At 39.2% G+C, this 22,787-nt stretch overlaps 1 protein-coding gene across 1 annotated transcript in view; it reads left to right on the top strand.

Annotated features, from left to right (window-relative positions):
- The window catches only part of grik4 (glutamate receptor, ionotropic, kainate 4), a 301,146-nt gene that overhangs the window by 215,624 nt on the left and 62,735 nt on the right, over positions 1 to 22,787 (top strand). The window contains exon 8 of the mRNA XM_052576587.1: positions 1,536 to 1,589. Coding sequence (XP_052432547.1) covers positions 1,536 to 1,589 — 54 coding nt within the window. The remainder of the gene's footprint in view (positions 1 to 1,535; positions 1,590 to 22,787) is intronic.

Raw genomic sequence — 22,787 nt, 5'->3', positions numbered from 1 at the left:
TGTGCCATTAATAATGTTCAAACAAAAAAAGTTTAGAGGGCAGATTTTGAAGAAGGGATGAGCACAATGCTTTATTTCAAAGTCTAGAAAAACTGTTCAGTGAGTTGCCTGAGTGACCAGTCAATTAATCAGCCTTAAGGAAGCCATGTACACTACTGTTCAAAAGGTATGGTAAGGTTCTTGAAAGAAAGTTCACACTTTAATTTAAGGTCCAGTTCTCACTTTTAACAAGCAATTAAATACAACTTTTCCTCAATAAACTCCTAATTTGCTGCTTAATAATAGTTAGTAAGGTAGTTGTGAAGTTTAGGTATTGGGTAGGATTGGGGATGTAGAATATGGTCAAGCAGAATATGTACTTTGTAAGAACTAATAAACAGTCAATATGTTAATAATACCGCATGCTAATAATCAACTTCGTAATAGTGAGAATTGGTCCCTATACTAAAGTGTGACTGAAAAGCAATTTCTCACCAAGGCTGCATTTATTTAAAAATAATAATAAATTAATAAAGCGGTGATATTCTAAATTATTATTAGAATTAAATTTTTTCTATTTTAATATATTAAAAAATGCAATTTATTTCCATGAAAATAAGCAACAATTATTACTCCAGTCTTCAGTGTCACATAATCCTTCAGAAATAATTTTAAGATGCGGATTACCTGCTCAAGAAACGTGTGTGTGCGTTTGTGTGTGTGTGTGTGCGTGTGTGTGTGTGCAATTTTTTCAGGATTCTTTGATGAATAAAATTAAATTAAAAAAAACTGCTTTTATTAAATCTTTTGTAACATTATAAATCTATTTACTGTCACTTTTGGTCAGTTTAATTATTCCTTGTTAAATAAATAAATATTTCAAAAAAAAAATCTTACGTTCCCCTAATTATGAGGGGTAGTGTATAATGTCTTTTAACTGCTTTTAAATTTTAGCAAAATTTTAGCAAAACGCATCTCAGCAGTCAAAGATGTCAATCCAGTGAAGTAGTTTTAAGTCAGTTTTGGAGAGATTATTTGTGAGACCTATAAAAATTACCAAGTTACTTTATTGTTCTTTTTGTTCTAGGAAATGTGATTATATTCCACTGCCGGTTATTCCTGATCAATATATTTTTAATTAATTATTTAACATTTTGCTATCGAAGATCAATGCCCAACTGCTCAATCCATTTCCCTCTCATGCATTTATTGTATTCTAAACTGTCTCCTTTACTCAGTTGTCTCTCCGTTTCCATAGAAATAATTGTTGAAAGTGTTTTCACCCCTGACATTTGATTGACATTATATTTGCCGCTTGGTTTCCTTGGAGACAGAGGAGAATTGATAAACAGAATGGCAATGACAGAACGGGAATGTTGTCTGTCTTTTGTTAGCTTTCATCCAACTCTGAACAGGTTTTGCAAAGCAGTGAACCTTGCCTTTTGCTTCTCAATGCCAGCAATGCAGTGTGTGGATTCAGACTAAGTAGCTGTTTAAATTAGCATAGCGTTGTCAAAAGTGTTTAATGTTGCTCTCTCTTCTCTTTTATCTTCCAGGCCTCAGAGTTGGGGATGCTGTCAGTGTACTACACCTACATCCTGACTTCCTTGGTGAGAGATTTAAGTCTGATGTCGAAGTGTGTGTATATATGTATATAGTTTACACAATAAGTAAGTTTACACAATATTGTTTATTTGCTTTTTATTGTGTAAAATGGCATAAACAATAATTAGTGTACCAGAAAATCTAAGAGGAAATGGCTAGTGATGAGGCTAAAACCACACTGAAATTGAGCGTAAAGTGATGTGGCACTTGCACTGATTTTTTTCCCCCTGAGTTGATTCAAGGATCCTATAAACAGTATCTTTGATGTTTCCTTTTCAATCTTTCTGTTTCACGCTGATGTGCGCAAGAAATAACAAACCAGGATGGATTTTTCTATACTTTTTCATCCGATACGGCTTTAAGTTCAGAGCGCTTTAAGAGCAGCCACACAGCATGGAACAAACCGCCACACTCCACTTCATTTCCCCACACTGCTGTCCTTCACTTATTTAGTCTCTCCTGTCGCCGTTGTTCATGTGTCCAACACGCCAACACGACACCATCCTCCCATCCGCACACTGGTGTTTCATTACGCCATTATCACAGTGTGAAAAAGGCCTGTCAAAGACACACTTCATCCATCAGAAAGCCAGTAATCAGTAAATGACTCAGAGAGAGCTCTTCAGCCTTTGGCTCTGGCCATGCTCTGGGTAGTAATGAAGCACTGTGGTGCTGCAAGTGCATGGAGGAATTACTGAAACACTTTGTATGGTGATATGGGCACCTTTGGTTATAGCTGGCAAGTTGCAAAGTCTCATTCAAACCAGCAGGGTGTGTGTTCAACAGGTACCAAAGATGGAGAAATATGGGTGACAACAATAATGGAAGTCTCAATTTTCAGTTAAAAGCACTGTAACAATATACAAACATCACAATCCAAGAAGAAGGAGGCGGGAACCAGTGAATATTCAAATGAAAGTTTAATAATAAAATAAACACAAAACAGCACAACAACCCCTCATGAAGGACTGTCACGCATAAACAAAAACAAAAAACAAAATAAAAATCAGGCCTGGTTCCGTTCCCACGCCTCTCGGCCCCGCCCCACTCGTCACAACCACTATTATAGATAATTTGTCTTAGAGCAAGACATTAAGTGGACCAGTCTGAGAAAAAAAAAAGTTAAATATGGTATTGTTGTTAAATTTTACTGCTGATTGAAATACGTGAGGGTTATTCCATTATTAGCTTATCAACAAATGAAAAATTAAAAAATTAAGCTGCAGAAATAATAAAACAGAATTTCACATCTATAGGTGTTCAGCTGACAAAAAACTTTGGGAACCTCTGACCTAAAAAATTAGCTGACTGTAGGCCTTGCCAAGATGGAAGCAAAACTGTTCTGCCTCCATTTTTAAACTAACTCAGAAAAGAACTAGATGGATGGATGGATGGCCTCTTTGGATGTAGAGGAGACCTCAGGCACTTTAAGAGATGGAATCGGTTTGCTGATAAGCGAGTCCAATTTATGACTGTGCTGGGGGCGGGGCATTTTTCAAAGACAATTTTTGATCGAGCTGCTAGACAAGGGCAAAACATCACACCCACACATGGCTTTACATCTCTGTCATCTCACCTGAATCCATCTGTCTTGGGAATAATTCAAGACCCCGTGGGATCTTGGCTCAGATATATTGTTTCTGTACATTACAGCAGCTACAACATTTCTCTCGCAGCAAATGTAAATCAGGACTTCACAGTGTCCAGACAAGCTTGTGAATCATACTCACCTGCTGCTTGTGAATCATTTTGAGGAATCAGTCATTAGTTGTGACAGCATATATACAAACCTTTTCCCAAAGTGCACTTTTCTATTGTGGTCATTTATCATGTGCAGTGTGCTTTGCTATCACTTTAAAGGAATAGTCTACCCAAAAATAAAAAGCTTGCCATCATTTTCTCATTCTCATGTCATTCCAAACAATATGACTTTCTTTTTGACAATACTTTTTTTTTTACTTCACAAAGTATTAGTTGTAAAAGGAATTATATACCTACATTTTGTAACAACAATATGTATAAGAGTAGTTGGAATGATTTGATTCAGATATTTTGGTACATGGATGTCATCTTGGCAAGTCCAGGCATCTATTTTTTGAAGATATTAGCATACAAGTATATGCTATAATGTCTGATAGGGAAAGGCCAAAGTCTTTAAAATTGTTGGTTAAGTATTTAATATATTTCATAAAACAGCAATGAAATCTTGCAACAGGGCTGTCATTTTAATCTTAAGCTACAATCAAGCTAAAATAACTCATAGTGTGCATTAGACTTGAACATGAATAGCAAAAAAAACAAAATCTTTAAAACTGTGTTGAGTATGTTTCAGTAATATATTTTGCTACATTAATGCTAAAGATTTACTTATGCATGTTGTAGAACAGTGGTTCCGTTTCAGTCGGTCACGTTCTACGTTATGTCAGAAAGAGACTGACGAACGGGGTCTTGCCCGAGAGCCCAATCACCTTCGAGTGGTAACAAAACGAGTCAATGGTATACAATGTATCTTGGTCTGCGGGATTTGCATCACAAGCTCTGCCCCGCTGAGCAGGTATATTAGGAGCTGCGCAAGCACCTCACATTCAAGCTTTCACTTCGGAACCGAGCACATCGCTTACTGCTTTCACCAGAGTGCTTACAAGTGAGTCAGCTGGTGTTGGTGTGACGGCTTGACGAGCCAGTCTCCTTGGGCCACACCCCCCTCACCAACGCCGCAGCCAGTTAAGTTTCCAGATGAGTTAGCTGGACCCTCTCAGGCTCCAGACATCTCATTCGGGGCTTGGGAGGAAGACCTAATGTCGAATGCCACATCTCAAGGCGGGCTTGACTCCTCGGGGAAATGAGGATTCAGCTGCGTTTCTTCCCTCAGGAGTGCCAGCTTTGCCCGAGTCTGATCCTGACCTGACGGCTGTGCTTTACGGGGGCAGTGCTGACCCAGAGGTTTTGCAGTAGGTGCAAAACCTAACGACCTCGCTTTTTTTTTCTCGCTTTCACTCCTTGGGTCAGGTGATGTCCATTTTGGTGGGTGGCCCAGGAGCACCACCTGTGGCTAAACCTGGCAGACATGAGGGAGTCTGATCGGACTCAGCTCCTCAACTCCCCGCTCTCCCAGGCTGGCCTCTTCGGAAACCCGGTGGAGAATTTTGCCAATCAATTCTCTGCCGCCCAGAAGCAGTCTAAGGCTATCAAACACATCCTGCCCTGGCGGCCTGCTGCTGCCTCCACACTGCTGCCGGTGCAGCCACCTCAGCCACCTCATCGCCGAGGGCGCCCCCCTGTGGTCTCCTCCACTCCCGCTCGAGCACAGCAGCAGCTTTCACCCCGACTCCAGCGCGGAGTTGGCTGCAGAAGGAGGGGCAGCCCATCTCTGCCCCTAAACCTGCCAAGTGTCAGGCCAAACAGCTTTCCAGAGACGGGTGACCCAGAGTTGGGGATGTCAGCTCTTCAGGACGTGGTAGCAGGAACACCCCTTCCCCCAGAGGAGGGCCGGGGGAGAATCCTTTGTTCTCGTTTATCTTTTTGTTCCCAAACCTTCATTAAAAGAGCTTTTTCCTCTACCTCTGGGTCTCAAGAGGCCGCTGGCAAGGAGCTTGCCAAGGGAAAGACACATGCTACGAAGAGAATTTCTGTGGAAATACAAACATGGGATTGCCCAACAAAAGGGGAAAAACAACACATGGCGACACCTAGTCCCACGCAGGGCTGACCGATAGGGCATGCACACAAGTGCTGGACATCAACAGTGCTGGAGGAACCCAGGGTTCTGAACTGAAGAACTCACCTGAGTGGAATAGCGCACGCATTCAGTCCATGGAGTGGTAAGGCACAGTAAGCAGATTGACACCGAGCAGGTCCTTACTGGCCCGAAGAGGTGAGTACCCATGAGGACACAGACTCTAGGCAGAGATTATAAAATCTCGCAAATATGTTAGTTGTCGCCCAGCCCGCAGCTCTACAGATGTCTGTTAGCGACGCGCCATGCGCAAACACCCAGGATGAGGCTACACTCCTAGTTGAGTGAGCTCTCACTCCTAGGGGTCTTGAGCATGATAAGCCGGAACAATAGCATCCACTATCCAGTGGGATAACCTCTGCTTGGAGACAGCTTTTCCCTTCTGCTGGTCACCGTAACAAACAAAGAACTGGTCTGAGGCCCTAAGGCACTGAATTCTGTCTATGTAAGTGCGCAGCGCACGAACTGGACAGAGCAGCACCAAGGCTGGGTCTGCCTCCTCTAGGGGCAGAGCTTGCAAGTTCACCACCTGAACTCTAAAGGGAGTGGTGGGAACTGTGGGCATGAACCCAAGCCGGGGTCTCAAGATAACGTGAGAGTTGACTGGCCCGAATTCCAGGCATGCTTCGTCAACTGAAAATGCCTGCAGGTCCCCAACCCTCTTAACCAATACCAAAGCCAACAGGAGCGCAGTTTTCAATGATAAAAACTTTAGCTCTACTGAGAGCAAGGGTTCGAAGGGAGCCGATGGAACCACTGCGAGGTCCCAAGAGGGAACTTGCTGAGGGCGAGGCGGATTGAGCGTCCTGGCCCCTCTTAGGAACCTGATGATCAGATCATGCTTCCCAAGAGACTCACCATCAACAGGGTCATGCTAAGCCGAAATGGCGGCCACATAGACATTCAGGGTGGAATGAGACAGCCTTCATTCCAACCCTTCCTGAAGAAAGGAAAGCCTGATCAGGCATCTCCAGGGGTCTTCATGATGTGAAGAACACCAAGCGACCAAGAGGTTCCACTTCAAAGCATAGGCGTGTCTGGTAGACAAGGCTCTAGCTGAAATGATGGTAGCTACCGCCTGAGATGGTAAGGTACCTAAACCTTCCATGACCCGTCCACAACCCACACATGTAGGTGCCAGAGGGTGCTCCGTCTCTGAGTCGGGGTCCTGTCCAGGAACCTGATGCAGCATGTCCATTGCACGTGGTAGAGGCATCTGTTGATACCACAACATGTCGGGACACTGGTTCTAGGGGAACGGATGAAGGTTCGGAGGCAGGCCGGAGTGACGGTCACTCGGAGCGTGCCCAGTTGCCATGCCCATCCCGGAACTCGGTCGTGAAGCCAATGTTGAATCGGTCTCATATGGAGGGCATGCCAGAGTCCAGCCCAATGGCTGTCTCCAAAGCCTCACGCATCAAGAGTTGGCCATAAAGGCTACTTCCAAGATTCCTCCAGTAAAACAAGTCCACCTCCCTAGAAGGACCACCAACAAGATCCCTATCCCACCCACCCTATTAGCTAGTCCTTTTGGATCCCATAATCCAGAACCTCCCTGGTCCACCTTAAACTATTCCCCATGATTATTTTCCTCCCTCCCAGTCCCACCCCTTAGGTTTCCTGGCTATCCTGGAGTTCCAAGCTTTGTTCCCAAACCACCCAAACAACAGCTCTGTTGTTGAAACATCCACCCAGTGGGCTGAGTACCTCGGAATTCATGTGTGTCACCACCTTTTGGCTGATACCTGCCTTTGTAAGTCCTCCTACAAGCAGGCAGCCTGCTAGCATACGTCCAGCTGGAATATGCTACCCAGTGCATTCTGTGTCAGGTATAGGCCCTTTACAGGTATGTAAACCTCGTTTCCTATAGGAGGGAACAGAGACGTTACATCCCTTTTCCACATCGAAGTTCCCCTGAACGGCCGGGTCACTGGGCTCGGTTCATCAGCGAAGACTTGCGAGTTGCTTGCGGTGCTCCTTATATACCCGCTCAATGGGACGGAGCTAGCGATGCAAATCCCACAGACCAATGTACATTGTGTACCATTGGCTCGTTTTGTTACCAGTCGAAGGTGATTGAGCTCTTGGGTGAGACCCCATTCGTCAGTTTCTTTCTGACGTAATGTGTCTGTTCCCTATTTCAGGGAACGAGGGTTACATATGTAACCTAGACATTCTTAAATAGTGGATCTCTGCAAACTTCCAGGGCTGAAATGAAATTAAAATCAAATTAAATCAAATACAATATCCGGTCCTTTAAATTTTGTCTTGGACAGGGACCCTTGGAGTCAAAAAAATCTGACATCTAGTATTCTAGAGTACATTGATAAGGTGATTAGGACTATGTACTTGGACAGTGAATGACAAAAATCTCCCAAACTGTTTCTTTCACTGTTATATTTCACAAATCAGCAATACAATCTGACAACAATGCTATTATTTTGCATCTTTAGCTACAATTTAAAAATAAAACAAAAAATACATGTGGTAAAAAAAACAAAAACCCTACCACTTCTTCTAGAGAGCCCCATTTTTTTCCTTTGAGTCTTCATTCTCATCTCTATTTCTGGCTACGACAGTACAGTTTTCCGCTTGCTCTTTTCAGAAACTTCCCTTTTCAGACATTACATGTCAATTCCAATCTCGTCCTCATTATCACGCAGGAAGAGAAGCGATACCTCTGCTATGATACGTCCCTGTAATTTGATACAACATCCTTCCCCCCTCCGTTAGAGATCGGGTTCAGTAGGTTAATTGCAATAATGAAAGGAAAGGAGCAAAGCCATTTTGCTCTAATTACTAGATGTATTCTCTCTGGTGGTGACTGCCGTACAGGTGAGCAGTAAAGGGATTGTTACTTTGTGATTTGTGCAAGCAATAACACTTTGCAGAGTGAAGAAGGTTTTCATCTATGTTTGACTGTCACCCAGGGATTCGGCCTTTGTGCTGTATTTCAATGCAAGAGGTGTGCCAGAGAGATCTGCTTTTATTGAACAATCTCTGCAGATCAGAAAGTTCACTTTGGCATATTTCTGCAAAAGTTCGCAGAAAACCCCAGGTTTAGATTAGTTGCATATTAACCACAAGCTTTACATAGAAATAACTTGTTCTTGTTTTTTTTTTTATTCTGCCTTAACAAGAATTATTCTGGTGGTCTGAACTTTGTGAGCCCTCGGACATGTCACAATCCGAAAATCATACGAAGGCAGTCACACATGACACAAATTTATTACAATTTTACAAACTCTGACGTAAGCATTACGTTTTGCGTTGGGGGGTGTCGGTCTGTTTAAAAACGCTGTAACTTGAACAGAAAAGCAAGTAGCTGAGCATGATTTGGCATGGCAGCCAATACAAATAATAACGGTTTCCTTACCTAAATCCTGCATTTGGACCAGGTTTGGTTGCAGAATCACGTGCTTCTGAGATTATCATTTTTTTCTATATAGTGTAGTAGTTTGCTTTTCCTGTGTCAAATGTAGCTGCTTGTCAAGCATGAAGTTTTATTTAAATTCTGAATAAAACATGGTAGGCTATACAGCATGCAAAGACTGCTCCCTTTAAATGTATTAAAAACTGTCACTCATTCATCACGGTCTAACAAAGTTAAAAAATAAATAAATAAAAATTAAATGAACGTGACTACACAAATAAACGAGAATCTAGCACTGGGAAAAAAATGGTGAAACGAAGCAGTGATTGTGTGGATTCCAACCTAAACACCTCTGATTGGCCATTACGTTTTAGACGTCAACAAACTTATCTGTGATTGGCTACATTGCTCACCTCTGCGAAAATTGTAAAATTATTACAAGCCTCGACCATGCAAGCAAGCTTGTCTACAAGCTCGTACAACAGTAAAAATCACACCGTGTACGCCCACCTTTAGGTAGACATACTCTTTGTACCATGAGTGCCGTGTTTCTGAGAAGCGTGTCAAGTTAAAGGGATTGTTCATCCAAAAATGACAATTCTGTCGTCATTAACTCTCACACTCACGTCATTGCAAATCTGTATGGCTGGCTTTTACAACCCAATTTTTTATTGTCTGTGTAATAAAAGTTCACGGGGAACAGTGTTGTTTTGGACCCCATTGGCTTTAACTGTACAGACAAAAATGATTGAAACAATCACTAAAAATATTTTTGTGTGTGTTCTGCTGGAGAAAGACTGACTTAAAGGAGAATAAATGATAACAGAAATGGAGAACTATTCTTTTAACAATGTCTTTACGTTTGCCGACTGCTTATGTTACACTCCATCTAGCTTTTATTAAAAACAAGAGCGTGTCATGAAGTCTACACAAACAATATTATCTTACCTGTCATGTTAAAGCTGTTGTGATAATTACCTTAACATTCCTCTTTCTTTCATTATTCAACAAATAACCCCAAACATATAATTGCCTACAAACATACACCATTGACAGAAATCTGCTCTCAAGTTTTCTGACTGGCTGATACTTGCAAGCTTCGGATATTTTTCTACTTTTACAGAGCCGTTTATAAAGTCTAATGCTGTTACAGAAACCAATTTCTGTGCTACCTGACAGGTAGTAGGGATATTTTTGCATGTCATTCAAAAATAGAAGTTGCTTACTGCAGCTTTAACTTTGAGTTACAGAAAAAAAAAAATGAGGTAGTATTGTGAGTGGCATAAAATACAGCAAAACAATATATTGTTTAAGTATATAAAACACAAAACACATATTTTTGGGCCAGGTGTTTTGAGAACAGGCCAGACTGTTAAATCACACAATTCTGTTTAAAGTATTTGCCGGTAATTAACAAGAACAGTTTCTCTTTCTATTATTTGTTCCACCGTTTAAATTTTGGAGCAATAACCAGCAGGAAGGAATTACAGAGGTGACTTTTTTTCTCAAAGATAAGTGTAGAAAGGGAAGGTTTCTTCACGGTTTGTAAACAACAAGAGCCATTGTTAAAAAGGCTATTAAAGTCATACTCATGGAGAGCAAACATTGGCGGTTGTTCAGAGGTAAAGCAGAGGACACAAGGCACAAGGACTCAGGAGGGACCCGAGACCAGACACTGAGAGAGAGACAGGAAGGAAATGAACAAGACCATCTTTGGGTGCCTTTGCATAAATAGACTGAATATAGAGCTGCTCAGCAACACCTAGCAGCTGTATTTCTATGGACCATAGAGGGGTTTTGTCATTACTGGCCACTCTTGAAGTCTCCTCAGCAGCCCCATGAGGCCCAGCCTCACATGACACTGATGAATGGGCTGCCATGCCACTCGCCTGTGTAATTTGTTTTTTAATCATTTCAAGTTGCTGGTAGGGGACAGAAAGAAAAGTTGCATGCATCTTGTCACCAAACTGATAGGTTGGTTACCACTGACATTAAACCTTGTTTTGTGGTGTTTACCAAGGTGTTGTTATCTTAGGCTATGTCCACAAGAAGCCAGAGCTTTCCCTATACAATTATTTTTCTAATTTATGCGTATACAGCTAAACACATCTCCGTGTGGCGAGGGCCTTAGAGTGAGCTAATACAGGGATGTCTAATAAAAATCACATGTATAACTTATTATGTGTACTTATATTACATATGGGTCAGGCTGATACAGAATTCCCTATTCAGTTTGATTATAATTCACAAGCCCTTGATTCTAATGCATTTTTGGTGTGTTTTTGATCAAATATTCATTTTGCAGATATATGAAAGAAACACTCTCCCCGCTAAAGCTGTAAATTAAACAGGGGGATTGTTTTAGTCTGATTTAAACCAGTAACTCGTTTGTTTTGTGATTTGAGCTACATGTAGTTTTATGTTTTGGATTCATACAAGGAACCAGTTTATAAGAATTATTAGTATATTCATTTGCTTAGCATATGAATTTGCTGTATGTGCAAAATATTGCATTTGAGTTATTCATTTCAGGAATCAGGCTACACATAATAATTTTTGAGATACAAAAATTTCAGATTTTTTTAATTAAGCAGATTTATATGGGCAAAAAAAGGTCCATTGCTTGTTGTCAGTTGATGTAGACTAAACCAATCATTTTTCTGTCAGTCAGTGTGGTATCATGTGATCAACTTCCAGACCCTTACGAAATACGTAAGGTAATATTTTGCCCTTAATATTTTGAAATTCCTAAAAAAATAGAAAGAAAAACCAAATAGAGTAATAACATCGTTCAAAATAGAGAGCATTTTAAAATGTACAGACTCTCCCATAGACTCTATATTGAAAAATATCCTCAAATTAGCTTTAACTAGTTAACTAGTTCTTCATGTAATTTAATGCAAAGCTAATATAATACAAAGTTTAATGCTTTAAATGTACAAGCATTTAAAAAAGAAAATGTAAATGTAAAAAAAAAAAATATCAATATGGTCTTATCTAAAGGCATTGCTTGCATTCCTATTGAATTGACTGGATTTTCATCACAAATTTGAATGCACCTTCAGGTTTTGCTTTGTTTGCAGGGACCAAATGCCCTTACAAGAACAGTTTACTTTACGTTACCTTTCAACAGCCTGTAATGCAATCAACTTAATAATAGGACTAAATAATATCTTCATTAGAATCTAAAAAGAAAATTGGTTTATGTAAAGGTTAAGTTTAAGGTTAGATGATAAAATACAATTAGCTCAATTTGAAAACGATAGAAGTCCATGCAAAGTACCGTCCATAATATAAAACAAACGTGTGGGGGTGTATGGATGTGTATGTGTGTGTATGACCATCTGCCATTCTTCATTTATTCATGCACTGTGATCTCCCGCCGCATAAAACAGCCTCATTTTGGAGTGTCCTTTCCACTGAGAGTGCTGACTGGCCTTTTATGTGCTGTGTGTATATATTTTGTATGTGTGCATGTGATAGAGAGAGAGAATTATGCAGGGTCAGTGGTAAGCCTGCCGGGGTCTCCTCATAGTCAGATCTCCTCACAGGAGCTGATAGAGAGGAAATGAAGAAAGACAGACCAGACCAGGGCAGCTCACCAAGGCCGTCTGCTCCCATCAGCCCAAGCCGTCTACACTGTTTACCCCCTATAATTCAGCTCTGCGTCCAGCCCTGGGCCGAGGGGAGAGATGTACAGCTGACCTGGTAAAGAGGCCTAATCAGCTGTTCTGCAACATTAGCGTCCTCTACTCTTTCCATCAAGAAACAGATTTTTTCTCTCACAGCTGGCTTGCTGGTGTTTTCTGTATGTGTCCTACTCACTTTTAATGCACATGTAAGGTGGCCCGCATGAGGGCCCGTAGAGACTAATGAGCAATTATGCTTGTCATTTGACTATCATTAAATAGATTGCAAGAAGATGCTCACGGGCCTCAAGGGACAAATGAATTCCTTCCTTATAAATCTATCTTTACCAGATTTAGCTGATAAGGGCTTATGAGATAGACCATGCGCTCCTCGAAACATTAATTCAGCAAACCAGCTGCAGGAAAGGGCCTTATAAAGGAGAAGGTCATGAATAATCAAGAAACAATCACTCACTTCAAATAATGGCCCTGTCTGAATTAGCCGTGATCGCGCAATCACCAAAAATACTTTCTATTTATTGTGGAGCACCGCGAGCAGCGCCTCTGTGTTGTTTTGATACACCATGTCGAGAACCCTTCCCATCTGTCCTATTAGTGAGAGTGGACATAAATATAGCTCTATCAGTTGATATTTAAGGAGAAAGAGATGCCACAGGGCGGAATAGATTTCCTAAAGCATCTGTAATTTCATTGTTGGAGAGAGCTGTTCTTTAAAGGGACAGTTCATCCTAATTTTACTCAAGACCTGAGTGACTTTCTTTCTTTTATAGAACACAATATGATATTCTGGAGAAAGTTTCAACTGTTTTTGCCCATATTATAAAAGCCAGGTTCTCACACATCATGTGACCATGCATTACCTTAAATGTTCTTATGTTTTTGACTTTCATTGAATGGAGCTGTAACATATTAAATATATTATCTTTTAAATTTGCAGAAGAAAATCATTTGAGTTTGTGACAACAAGCAAATTGTATTTTTTTATTTTAAGAGTGAGCTGTTCCTTTAAGAAGAATTGTACACTGGACCTGAGATTTGAATAAATAAGCTTTCCATTGATGTATGGTTTTTTAGGATCGGACAATATTTGAAATATTTGAAAATCAAGTATCTGAGGGTGCCAAAAAATCAAAATATTGAAAAAAATCTACTTTAAAATTGTCCAAATGAAGTCCTTAGCAATGCATATTACTAATCAAAAGTTACGTTTTTAAATATTTACAGTAGGAAATTTACAAAATATCTTCATGGGACATGACCTTTACTGAATGTCCTAATTATTTATGGCATAAAAGAAAATCTATAATTTTGATCCATACAATGTATTTTTGGCTATTGCAAAAAATATACCCCAGCGAATTAAGACTGGTTTTGTGGTCCAGGGTCACATTTATGTTTGTGGTGGCTATTTTGCTTGGATACCAGGCCTGTTTCACATCGTACAGTAAGTTTGCACATATTTCTCTTGACATTCATGTTAGCAGGTCTCAACATTAAGCATTGGCTATTTTTCCATATTTCTTTTTCTTTTTGTAACATTTTTATATTTCTTTCTTTTTGTAACATTTATATTTATGTGGTTTGGCAGAAGGTTTTTAATCCATTATTTTTTATTATTATTGTGTCCAAGGTATACATTTTATCAGTTTCTGTTTTTAGGAAGCAGTATCATAAATCGGCTAAACTATTCACCCATTCTTTAAAAAAAAAAAAAAAAAAAAAAAAAAAAACATCTTTTGCGCTTACACATGCTGTGACAGGCACACAGAAAGCTCTTTCTATTCAGCAAATCTTACTGAATCCAGACCATTTAAGAAGCTTATAGTTGCACTTTGGGATTTAGCTTCCATTCTACGTAGATTAATTACCATTTGAATGTAAATATGATCCACTTCCTCATGTATTATTAGATTTCATTATGATGTAGTTTGTAATAATTCTTAATAACCAACTCCTGATAACATTTTGTATAATTTATGGCCGTTATCAAAGGAAATCCTTAATAAAGTAACTAAGAAACCTTTTTTAGAGCCACAGTTACACAGCAGAAATGCTGAGAAGTTCAACAGCTGTGTGAAACAGGCCTGGATCTCTCTCTCTCTCTACTCCTACGTCTCTCCGTCATGAATTCCATCAAAGTGATTTGTTGTCCTTAGTTCTTAACTACTCAGCTGGATTAAATAAATCACATCAGCTCAGCTGCTCGGGGCTCTGATGTCATTTGAAGGTTGTGAGAATGGGAGATCTGTGTTGATGCTCATCAGGCCTCCGCATGGGCCGCCTCTCCACAGATTATGGCCACTGTCTAACTCTCTCACTCTCTCTCTCTCTCTCTGTCTTGCTTTGTTTTGTTTGTTTTGTTCCTCATGTTTAATTTCCCTGTCACACGGTCCTGATGTGCCCTGTCAGACATGTCATCACCACAGCGCTTCAAGCAGCGATCAGAGCACAGTCATACATACAGGCACACACTTCACAAGCAGGGTGGTCCAGCTGCTGACTGCTGAGGACCAGACTGATCGTTCATGTTATCACCATATTATCTGTGTTTTACATTGTTGCACATCATCTGGCCCGTAAGCGTGTGATGCATTGCTGTTCTATATCTACACAGACAGCTACTTTTAAAGTGCATAATCGTAAATGAATCTCACATGGGATTGATTTGAAGTCTCTACATTAGTAACTCACTGAAACATGATGTATGAAATTCTAAATGTAACAATTGGCTCCCTTTCCTGTCTATCGTTCATTCTATCTATCTACCTATCCATCTATTTTTGTTTTTAAATACATGAATTTCTTTACATTTAAGTTAATTTATTGAATTATATTTCCTTATATTCAAATTTGGATGGAAAAGGTACATTTTAAAATTAGTTATACTATAATTTTTTCTCGCTACCATTTATCCTATTTGCTGACCTCATTTACCACCAGCTTAGCTCATGAATGTCCAGATCAACTCATCTGCGTCTAGTTTCCACCCTCTTGCGCTCCTCCAGTGCAGTGACGTGGTGGAACAACCCTCAAACACATTAAGAGTGATCAGGTTCACAACACATGGATCCGTGCGGTCAGAGCAAAGTCGTTTGCACTGACTTATGGAAGCCAACGTCCGTATCATGCTTGTCAATACACACAAATCATTTTTCAGGCATTGAGGACTTCTCATGGTTTCTGCTTCTCTGTTTGGATGGATGTAAGGCTCAGCAGTCAATAGAGTGTGTAATGAAAGAAGCACTGTAATAGTACGTGATCGGAAAGACTGTAAATTGACCTGATATTTGCAGCTTGTACATTTAATGCCATGCTATTTAAGCGGCAATGAAAGCTTGTAAGCAACACTTTACTATTTGGCGGCAATTATGCATTTGCTTCCAGCATGTGCAGCACAGATCCAATGGCCATATTGAGATATTTGCTAAAAATAGTAATTCGGTTTGGTGGCAAACTCTCCCTAACTTTACGCCACTTGTCTTAAGCCTTGTTGCATATTGATTCATTTCTGTCAGCTTGATTGCAGTCTTACTTCCTCTGCGGCCTTGATTACTCCCTGTTGACAAATGTATTGAGCTGATAGAACTTGCTGAAGGTTCCCGCCGTTCCCCTGATGTGCAGATAAGCATGGACCACATTTGAAGTAAAAATAGTTCGTAAGAGTCCCTCAGGCAATAAGCAGATGATTTACAACTCCCCTGTTTTATAATTATGTAAAGTGTTTGAGACCTCCTTATCCACGCCTGTGCTAATTACACAATTGGGGGATTCATTTCAGTGAAAGTGCTAAAAGATCAATCTTTTATTTTTCATAAGCAGCAGTGGCTGATCTCTGTCATCTGCTATATTGAGTTCATTAGATGCAAGCATTGCCAGTGGCCGCTTCCCACCTTGAATGATTGAGGGTTTGCTTGATTCTCTCTGCATGTCCGGTCTTGCCTCGGACGATCTATAATAAGGATAAATGGGTCTGAAATTATATTCTATTGCCCTGAAATTCTCAATTAGCTGTGCTCAGGCTGCCATCTTAGCCAGGTTTCTTTGATTATTACACAGCTCACTAAAATACTTGCTTCCATTCGATTAAGCATTAGGTTATGTAGACATACAGTATATGTTTGTACCATGACTGCTTTATATGATGAGACTAAAATAGAAATTTGAATAAAATTTTTGATAGATGCTAGCAGCTCAGCTGTCCTCAGTCAAAGGAAGATATAGAGCTATGAGAGAGAGAACTGAAAATAGAGGTAGACATGTTACATTATAGCTAGATATCTAGCAACGGATCACAAAACTCATGGTTCGGACCATATTACGGATTTTGAGTCATGGATCGGATAATTTTTCAAATCAGCGAAAAAAAGTTTGCTTTTCATTTATTACTGAAAGCATACTTTAAGTGCTTCTATACCACAGCAAAAACTACTAGCTGAACTTAAAAAGAATAATTATTATTAAAAAGAATAACTACACAAATTACAAGCATAGATGGATACAACATAAAGTTACTTTATAAAGTCAGTAATAAATCAAGATCAGTTACACAAATTGCATGCATTGATGAATGCAACATAAAGTTAGTAATAAAGCCTACTAATAGGCTGCTGTCTCTTTAAGACCAAATGCACATACCTAATATACTGACAAAAAACTGCTTTCTTTCTTAGTTATTTCAGTTCACTTAAGACATTACTGATTGTGTTTACCAGAATACTTGCCAAAACGGGAATTTTAATATATCTTTGTGTGTATGTTTCCGTTCAAGGAGAGTGAAAGAGGAATCGATCTGTGTGAATCGCGCCACTCTCTCTCTACATATGCTTGCTTCGGATGTGTGCTGAAGCGGTAGAAAGCAGCATGGATGTTCTCTTTTGTTTGAATGGTTTATCTCTATGATGGTTATATTTAACAACTAATCCGCATATCACATGCATGCCGAACCGTGGGGTCTGGTCCGTACAGATCACGGATCATCTACGATCTGTTGCACCCCTGTTTATAGCTGAATATGTTAGATTGCAAATAATAATTTTATATTAGTTATTTTAGTTCCAGTGTTTGTGTTGCTAGGCTTGTTGTTATGTATAGTACAGTACACATTCAATGTTATAATAAACAATTATTCTTAGCAGAAACGTTACAAAGAAAATATAAAATATGGTAAACAAAATGTAAAACAAATTTTCATAGCCATTTATTTATTTAATGTAATTTATGGCAATATATATACAGATCATCACCATCAGACAGATCGGTGTATATGACATCAAACTAACAAAGAGCATTTAGAGAGCAGATGAGTCTGCATGCTTTTGAATCGCTCTCACGGTACTTTTGTCGATCGATCTCTGCAGCACTGCTATAAATCTAATGCTTCACCCAATTCGTTCAAAGCGTGGATTGAGAAATGAAATGCAGCTGTGTGTTGCTCGAAGACGAACAGTTCTCAGCAGACAACATTGTGTTTAAAACAACACAATATTAACTTCTTATTTGTTGAACTCTTGTATGAGAACAGTATCACATTTGCACTCGTGTGATATTGCATTAATTGCTAGTGGGATATTGCTTAACTATATGATGTAAATATGAGGAATTTTTGCCCCATGTCTTGAATTTTAGGGACATTCTAACTAGGTTCTCTAGGCTCCATCATGCAGTGAGTTGTTGCTCTGGATCATATTTGTCATCAATCAGCTGAATGAAATGTCCACGTAGGTCTGGAGCGGGGCAAGTGCATTAAATGCATTAATAATTTTTAACATGTTATTATTCACCGCAATTAATTAATCTAATGAATGCGTTAATGGACAGCACCCTTGGTAAATATCAGCAAAGGTGGCTGTGAAAATAAATCTGCATTGTTTATCCTTTTGATGTTTCAGAAGCTTATTTTGTGCTCAGTGACCCATTTTTGTGTTGATGTTGATGTTTATTTTGGATTATTGTCCTGATGGAAGACCACAGCCCATTGTAAGATTTCATTGTAAGTTCATTGGAACCCCTTAATTATTGCTCTGATGGTGGAAATGGGGATTTTTAATGCTTTAACTCTGTTCTTAAAGCCACTTTCTGTTTTGTGAAGCTCAACAATCTTTTCTGTTCCACACATCAGAACTATATTCTTTAGTTTTACTCCTTATGATGGTTGATTAAGGGAATTGGGCTTTTGTGTTCCTCGTATTTATAACTCTGTGGAACAGGAAGCCATGGCTGGACAATTTCATGTTCCTAGTCACCCTAGTGTGCTAAAAAAAATGCAAATATCAATGGTAATATCCTTCAGCGAGATTTTACTCATAATAATTTCTAGGGTGTCAAAAATTGTGGCCAATATGCATTGGAGAAAAACAATTATTTCATCATGAGATTTTCTCCACACTTTCAATTTTTTTACTTTAATAATACATTAGAATTTTATGATTTTTTTTTTTTTTTAATGGAAGATCAAAAGGATAAACAATGCAAATTAATTTTTTTACAACTGCCTTTGCTCATATTTACCAAGGTTGCCAATAATAATAATAATAGTGGAGGGCACAGTATATATATAGTTAAACTTTACTTTGCATTATCACTCACTGTGCATATTGTATATTCTGCCAGAATCCATCAAAAGGATTTGGCACTGATGCACATTTATTTCAAATAGACAGATGCACTTTGATTAGATAAACAGCCTACTTGTCATACATGACCAAATAAAAACTTATATAAATATCAGATGCGAAAATCTGAAACATAAATTGCACATTCAACATGGTGTGAATGTATCAGATATGAATGTTGTAAAACAAAACATGATCTCAAATAATCTAAAATAAGTTCTGTCTGCACTCTGTAGTGAGAGCTTCATGTCTCTGTCATAGGAACGGTGAGAGAAAGAGCTGTTCCGTCCACTTTTGATTTAATCTCAGGTGGTGGACAGCATGCAAGACAGACCATTATTTCTGATGAAAGGCAAGGTGGAGCTGGTCCAGTTGCATTGAGAAGAGATTTGGAGATAACAGCATGGGATCAATCACCGATCCCTGGGGGACTCCTGAGCAGGTTGGCTACTGTTTTCATACAGTATATGGCCAGTATAGCGATATCCACTCACTCTCGGAGGTAGACAAAACTAATAACCAACAACTGTTGTTTCCACATGAAACCCAATAGCAGAATAATTTGCGTTTCTGTTGTCATTTCCACCAGATATATTTGCATAATTTAATGCGTTCCACCTCTTTTTGTAACACCTAAACATCACTGTCAGTTTCTCTCCACTGTTCACATGGAACATCTGTCAACAGATTCGTTTTGGTTTAACAAACGTGGGGAAGGTGTGAAATACAGCTCTGTTGTTAATTAGAGGCTTGTTTAACAAAGAGACATATACCAGACCTAGACTTCATTGCTTCAATTTGCCTTCAGTCAGGATGAAATGGCATAAAGCCAGTGGTTTGCTCAAGACAGAGGTTAGACAATGCAGTTCGCACTCGGAAACTTGGTTTGTTGTGCCTAAAAAAAAGATAGCAATAATAATCCAAGGAGGAAGAGGTCAACACATCGGAGGACAGAGTTGGATTTCTGCCACTTCTCTCCTTCTGTTTTGTATTCTTTGTAAAACTACTGAAACAGTTGCCTTTCTTTAAGCAAATTACCTATAGGATTATTTTGATAATTAATCTAGATATTTCTTTCAATCAATAGATTATTCATATTTATTTATGTATTTTATGTGCATAAATATTTAATGTGCCAGTGTTTATAAGCTATGTTTGACAGTACATCAGGTAACTAGTGTAAGGGAAACAGGTCAATTTAGCTCAAAGGGAATCATTTAAGATTTTAAAGGGAATTTGAACAGAATCACTGTTTCACGGCTGTTCACGGAGACGCGCCTGCGGTTCAGTGAACGAGCCGTTTAACATCAAATCTGCGCTGGATACTAATATCCAAACTATAGTGAAAACACTATCAATTAGCACAGTAACAAGATCGGCAGTTTAAGACATTAACTTGTAAGCACAAAACACAAGATACTTCTCTTTTCAATATGAATAAGGCTTTATTAGATAAATCTAAGACATATAAACTAATCTAACACATAAACCCACGCACACACACATTCACACAAGTTGCAGGAAGGTCGAAAGTTAGGGAAAGATGAGTTTAAGAGAAAGGAAATATGGAATCCCAAGTTACAGCAATACGTTAAATTGCATAGACATGAACAACCATCAATCACGTAATTAGCGCTCGCATTGAGTTCCTCAATGGGGTTAAAATTATATTAGATACACCAGCACAACAAATATCTGGGAATACGTTGCCTTCGTTTGCTGTGAAAGGGACTCCAGTTGAAAGGGGTTTCCCGGTGTCGCTGATTGGCTGGAAGTTCAGTTGGCTGAAATGACGTCTTGGGGAGCCCGTGCTTGGCGTTGGCTGAAGCTGGAGTTGTGTGGCTGGTCGGAGTTCAAACGAGGTCGACGTTACAAAACTTAACTCAGAACACGAAACTCTCAAACGGAAAAGAAAAGAAATAAAGTTTGACGAGACTAGGTTGTGTTCCTTCTCATTGTGGCATAAGTAGCAGCAGGCAGGCACGCTGGAACCGCGCTCAAAGAACAATGACGACTAACCGCATGGCTAGATGCTTATAGCTAAAGCTAGGTAGCAAAGCTACAAGCTAAAAGCTAAGAGCAGGCATGACTGATAGCACGAGCAAGGCTGGAACTAAAAGCAGACTAAAAGCCCGCATGACTGATAGCACAAGCAATGCTAGACTAAAAGCCGACATGGCTAATAGCAGCAGCTAGACTAGAACTAACAGCCGACTAAAAGCAGAATTTCATGGGGTCCAAAGTATTTAAAACTTCCTTGTTGGCCACCCCTCAAATGTTGCCTTGACCAATCAGATAGGTTCTTGGGGTGGGTATCATAAATCATTTGTTTATCTTACCAAGCATGTGGTTCTTGCCTCACAGGGTCTAATTTTGGACATGATTCCTATAACATGATTATGATATATTTTACAAATAAATGATTGTCAGGACAATATCAAGCAAGAAAATGTGATTATTTGAATACTAGACATGACTAGGTATCCTATAGTTATCAAAAGACATACACAATAAGTGATTATACATGATAGTCAAATGTGTGGGTTACACGTAAATGAATATGGAGTTAAGCAATGGAATGATTCATTCATAAGTCTTTTTTGAGTTCATTCTGGTCCATATATAATGTATAAAAAGGGTTTCTTTGCCATTCTCTGGCAAAGGACTTTTCTGTGAAGACAAAGGTTTAAAGCCCTTCCCCCTTAGGAATTTCAGTCTGGTTCTTCTGGGTGGGGGGGGAAGTCAATGCAAGTATTTAACTTGATCTCCTGGGTTTACATGTGATGTCCAGCGTTGCATTCCAATCACGAACAATAAATTTGACAATCTCTTCTTCGAATTAAAATTGTCAATAATTGTTCTATTGGTGTTAATGTTGAAAGCTGTTGTGTGAACAAGTTGGTTGGTTGGTTATCTTGCTTGGTTCTTGTGGCACTAGAACTGATTTATGACTTCCTGAGGAATTCAGCTCATGTTTCAATGCACACAGCTCTGATAGACTCTTTGATTTGTCTGATTTGACTCATTTCTGCTACACTAGTGAAGGCTCAACTAATCAATAATTTGTTGTCAGTTATTTTTTATTATCAATCGATTTGTGTTGCGGGCATGAGACAGGGATGACACCTGACTTTGGAAGTATCAGAAATGTGGTGTGGGCAGGTGAGTGACAAGAGAGTCGCTTGGCCTCTAGAGATTGATAAGAACATGCCAAGGGCTACCCAAAGTGATAATACACAGCTCATTTCCGTCAACTTAGACAGATCACCTTCCCTCTGAAACCTGCGGCATTGTCTCATTTTCTCATTCCCACAAACACACTCATACACACTCATTTGCACAAAGGTATACATGCATTTTTCAATGTGCTGACATATTATAAGTGGTTATGCATTCTCTTACTATACCTCAGAGCTTGTTCATGCCATCAGAGGTCATTAATTTGTAATGTGTAAATAATTAAAGGCACACAATGAAATTTTGTTTCCTGTTCAAGTTGGCATTTGAGGCATGTGCCAACAGTGTTTGCAGTATCCATGAAATCATTTGTTGACACTAGATTAATCAAGTACACAAGATTATTCTGTCAGTAAGGTACTGTATTATGTTTGTGGTATTATATTACTGTATTATGTATGTGTTGTAGGCCTATAATTTTGTGGGAAATAAAAATGAAATCTTATGCAAGGAACTCATCATTTTGATTTGTAAGATGCAATGATCTGTTTGTAGAAAAATGTAATTATAAGATGTGTATAAATAATTTGGTATTTTTATGTTTGATAAAACTCTTTTTCCCAGGTCCAATGGCAGAATGGAGTGCATGTGAACCA

Source organism: Carassius gibelio, chromosome B15 (assembly GCF_023724105.1).
Source record: "Carassius gibelio isolate Cgi1373 ecotype wild population from Czech Republic chromosome B15, carGib1.2-hapl.c, whole genome shotgun sequence".
NCBI classification, from domain to species: Eukaryota; Metazoa; Chordata; class Actinopteri; order Cypriniformes; family Cyprinidae; genus Carassius; species Carassius gibelio.
Note: the sequence above shows the minus strand (reverse complement) of the source record. Positions and strands in the feature narration are given on the sequence as shown.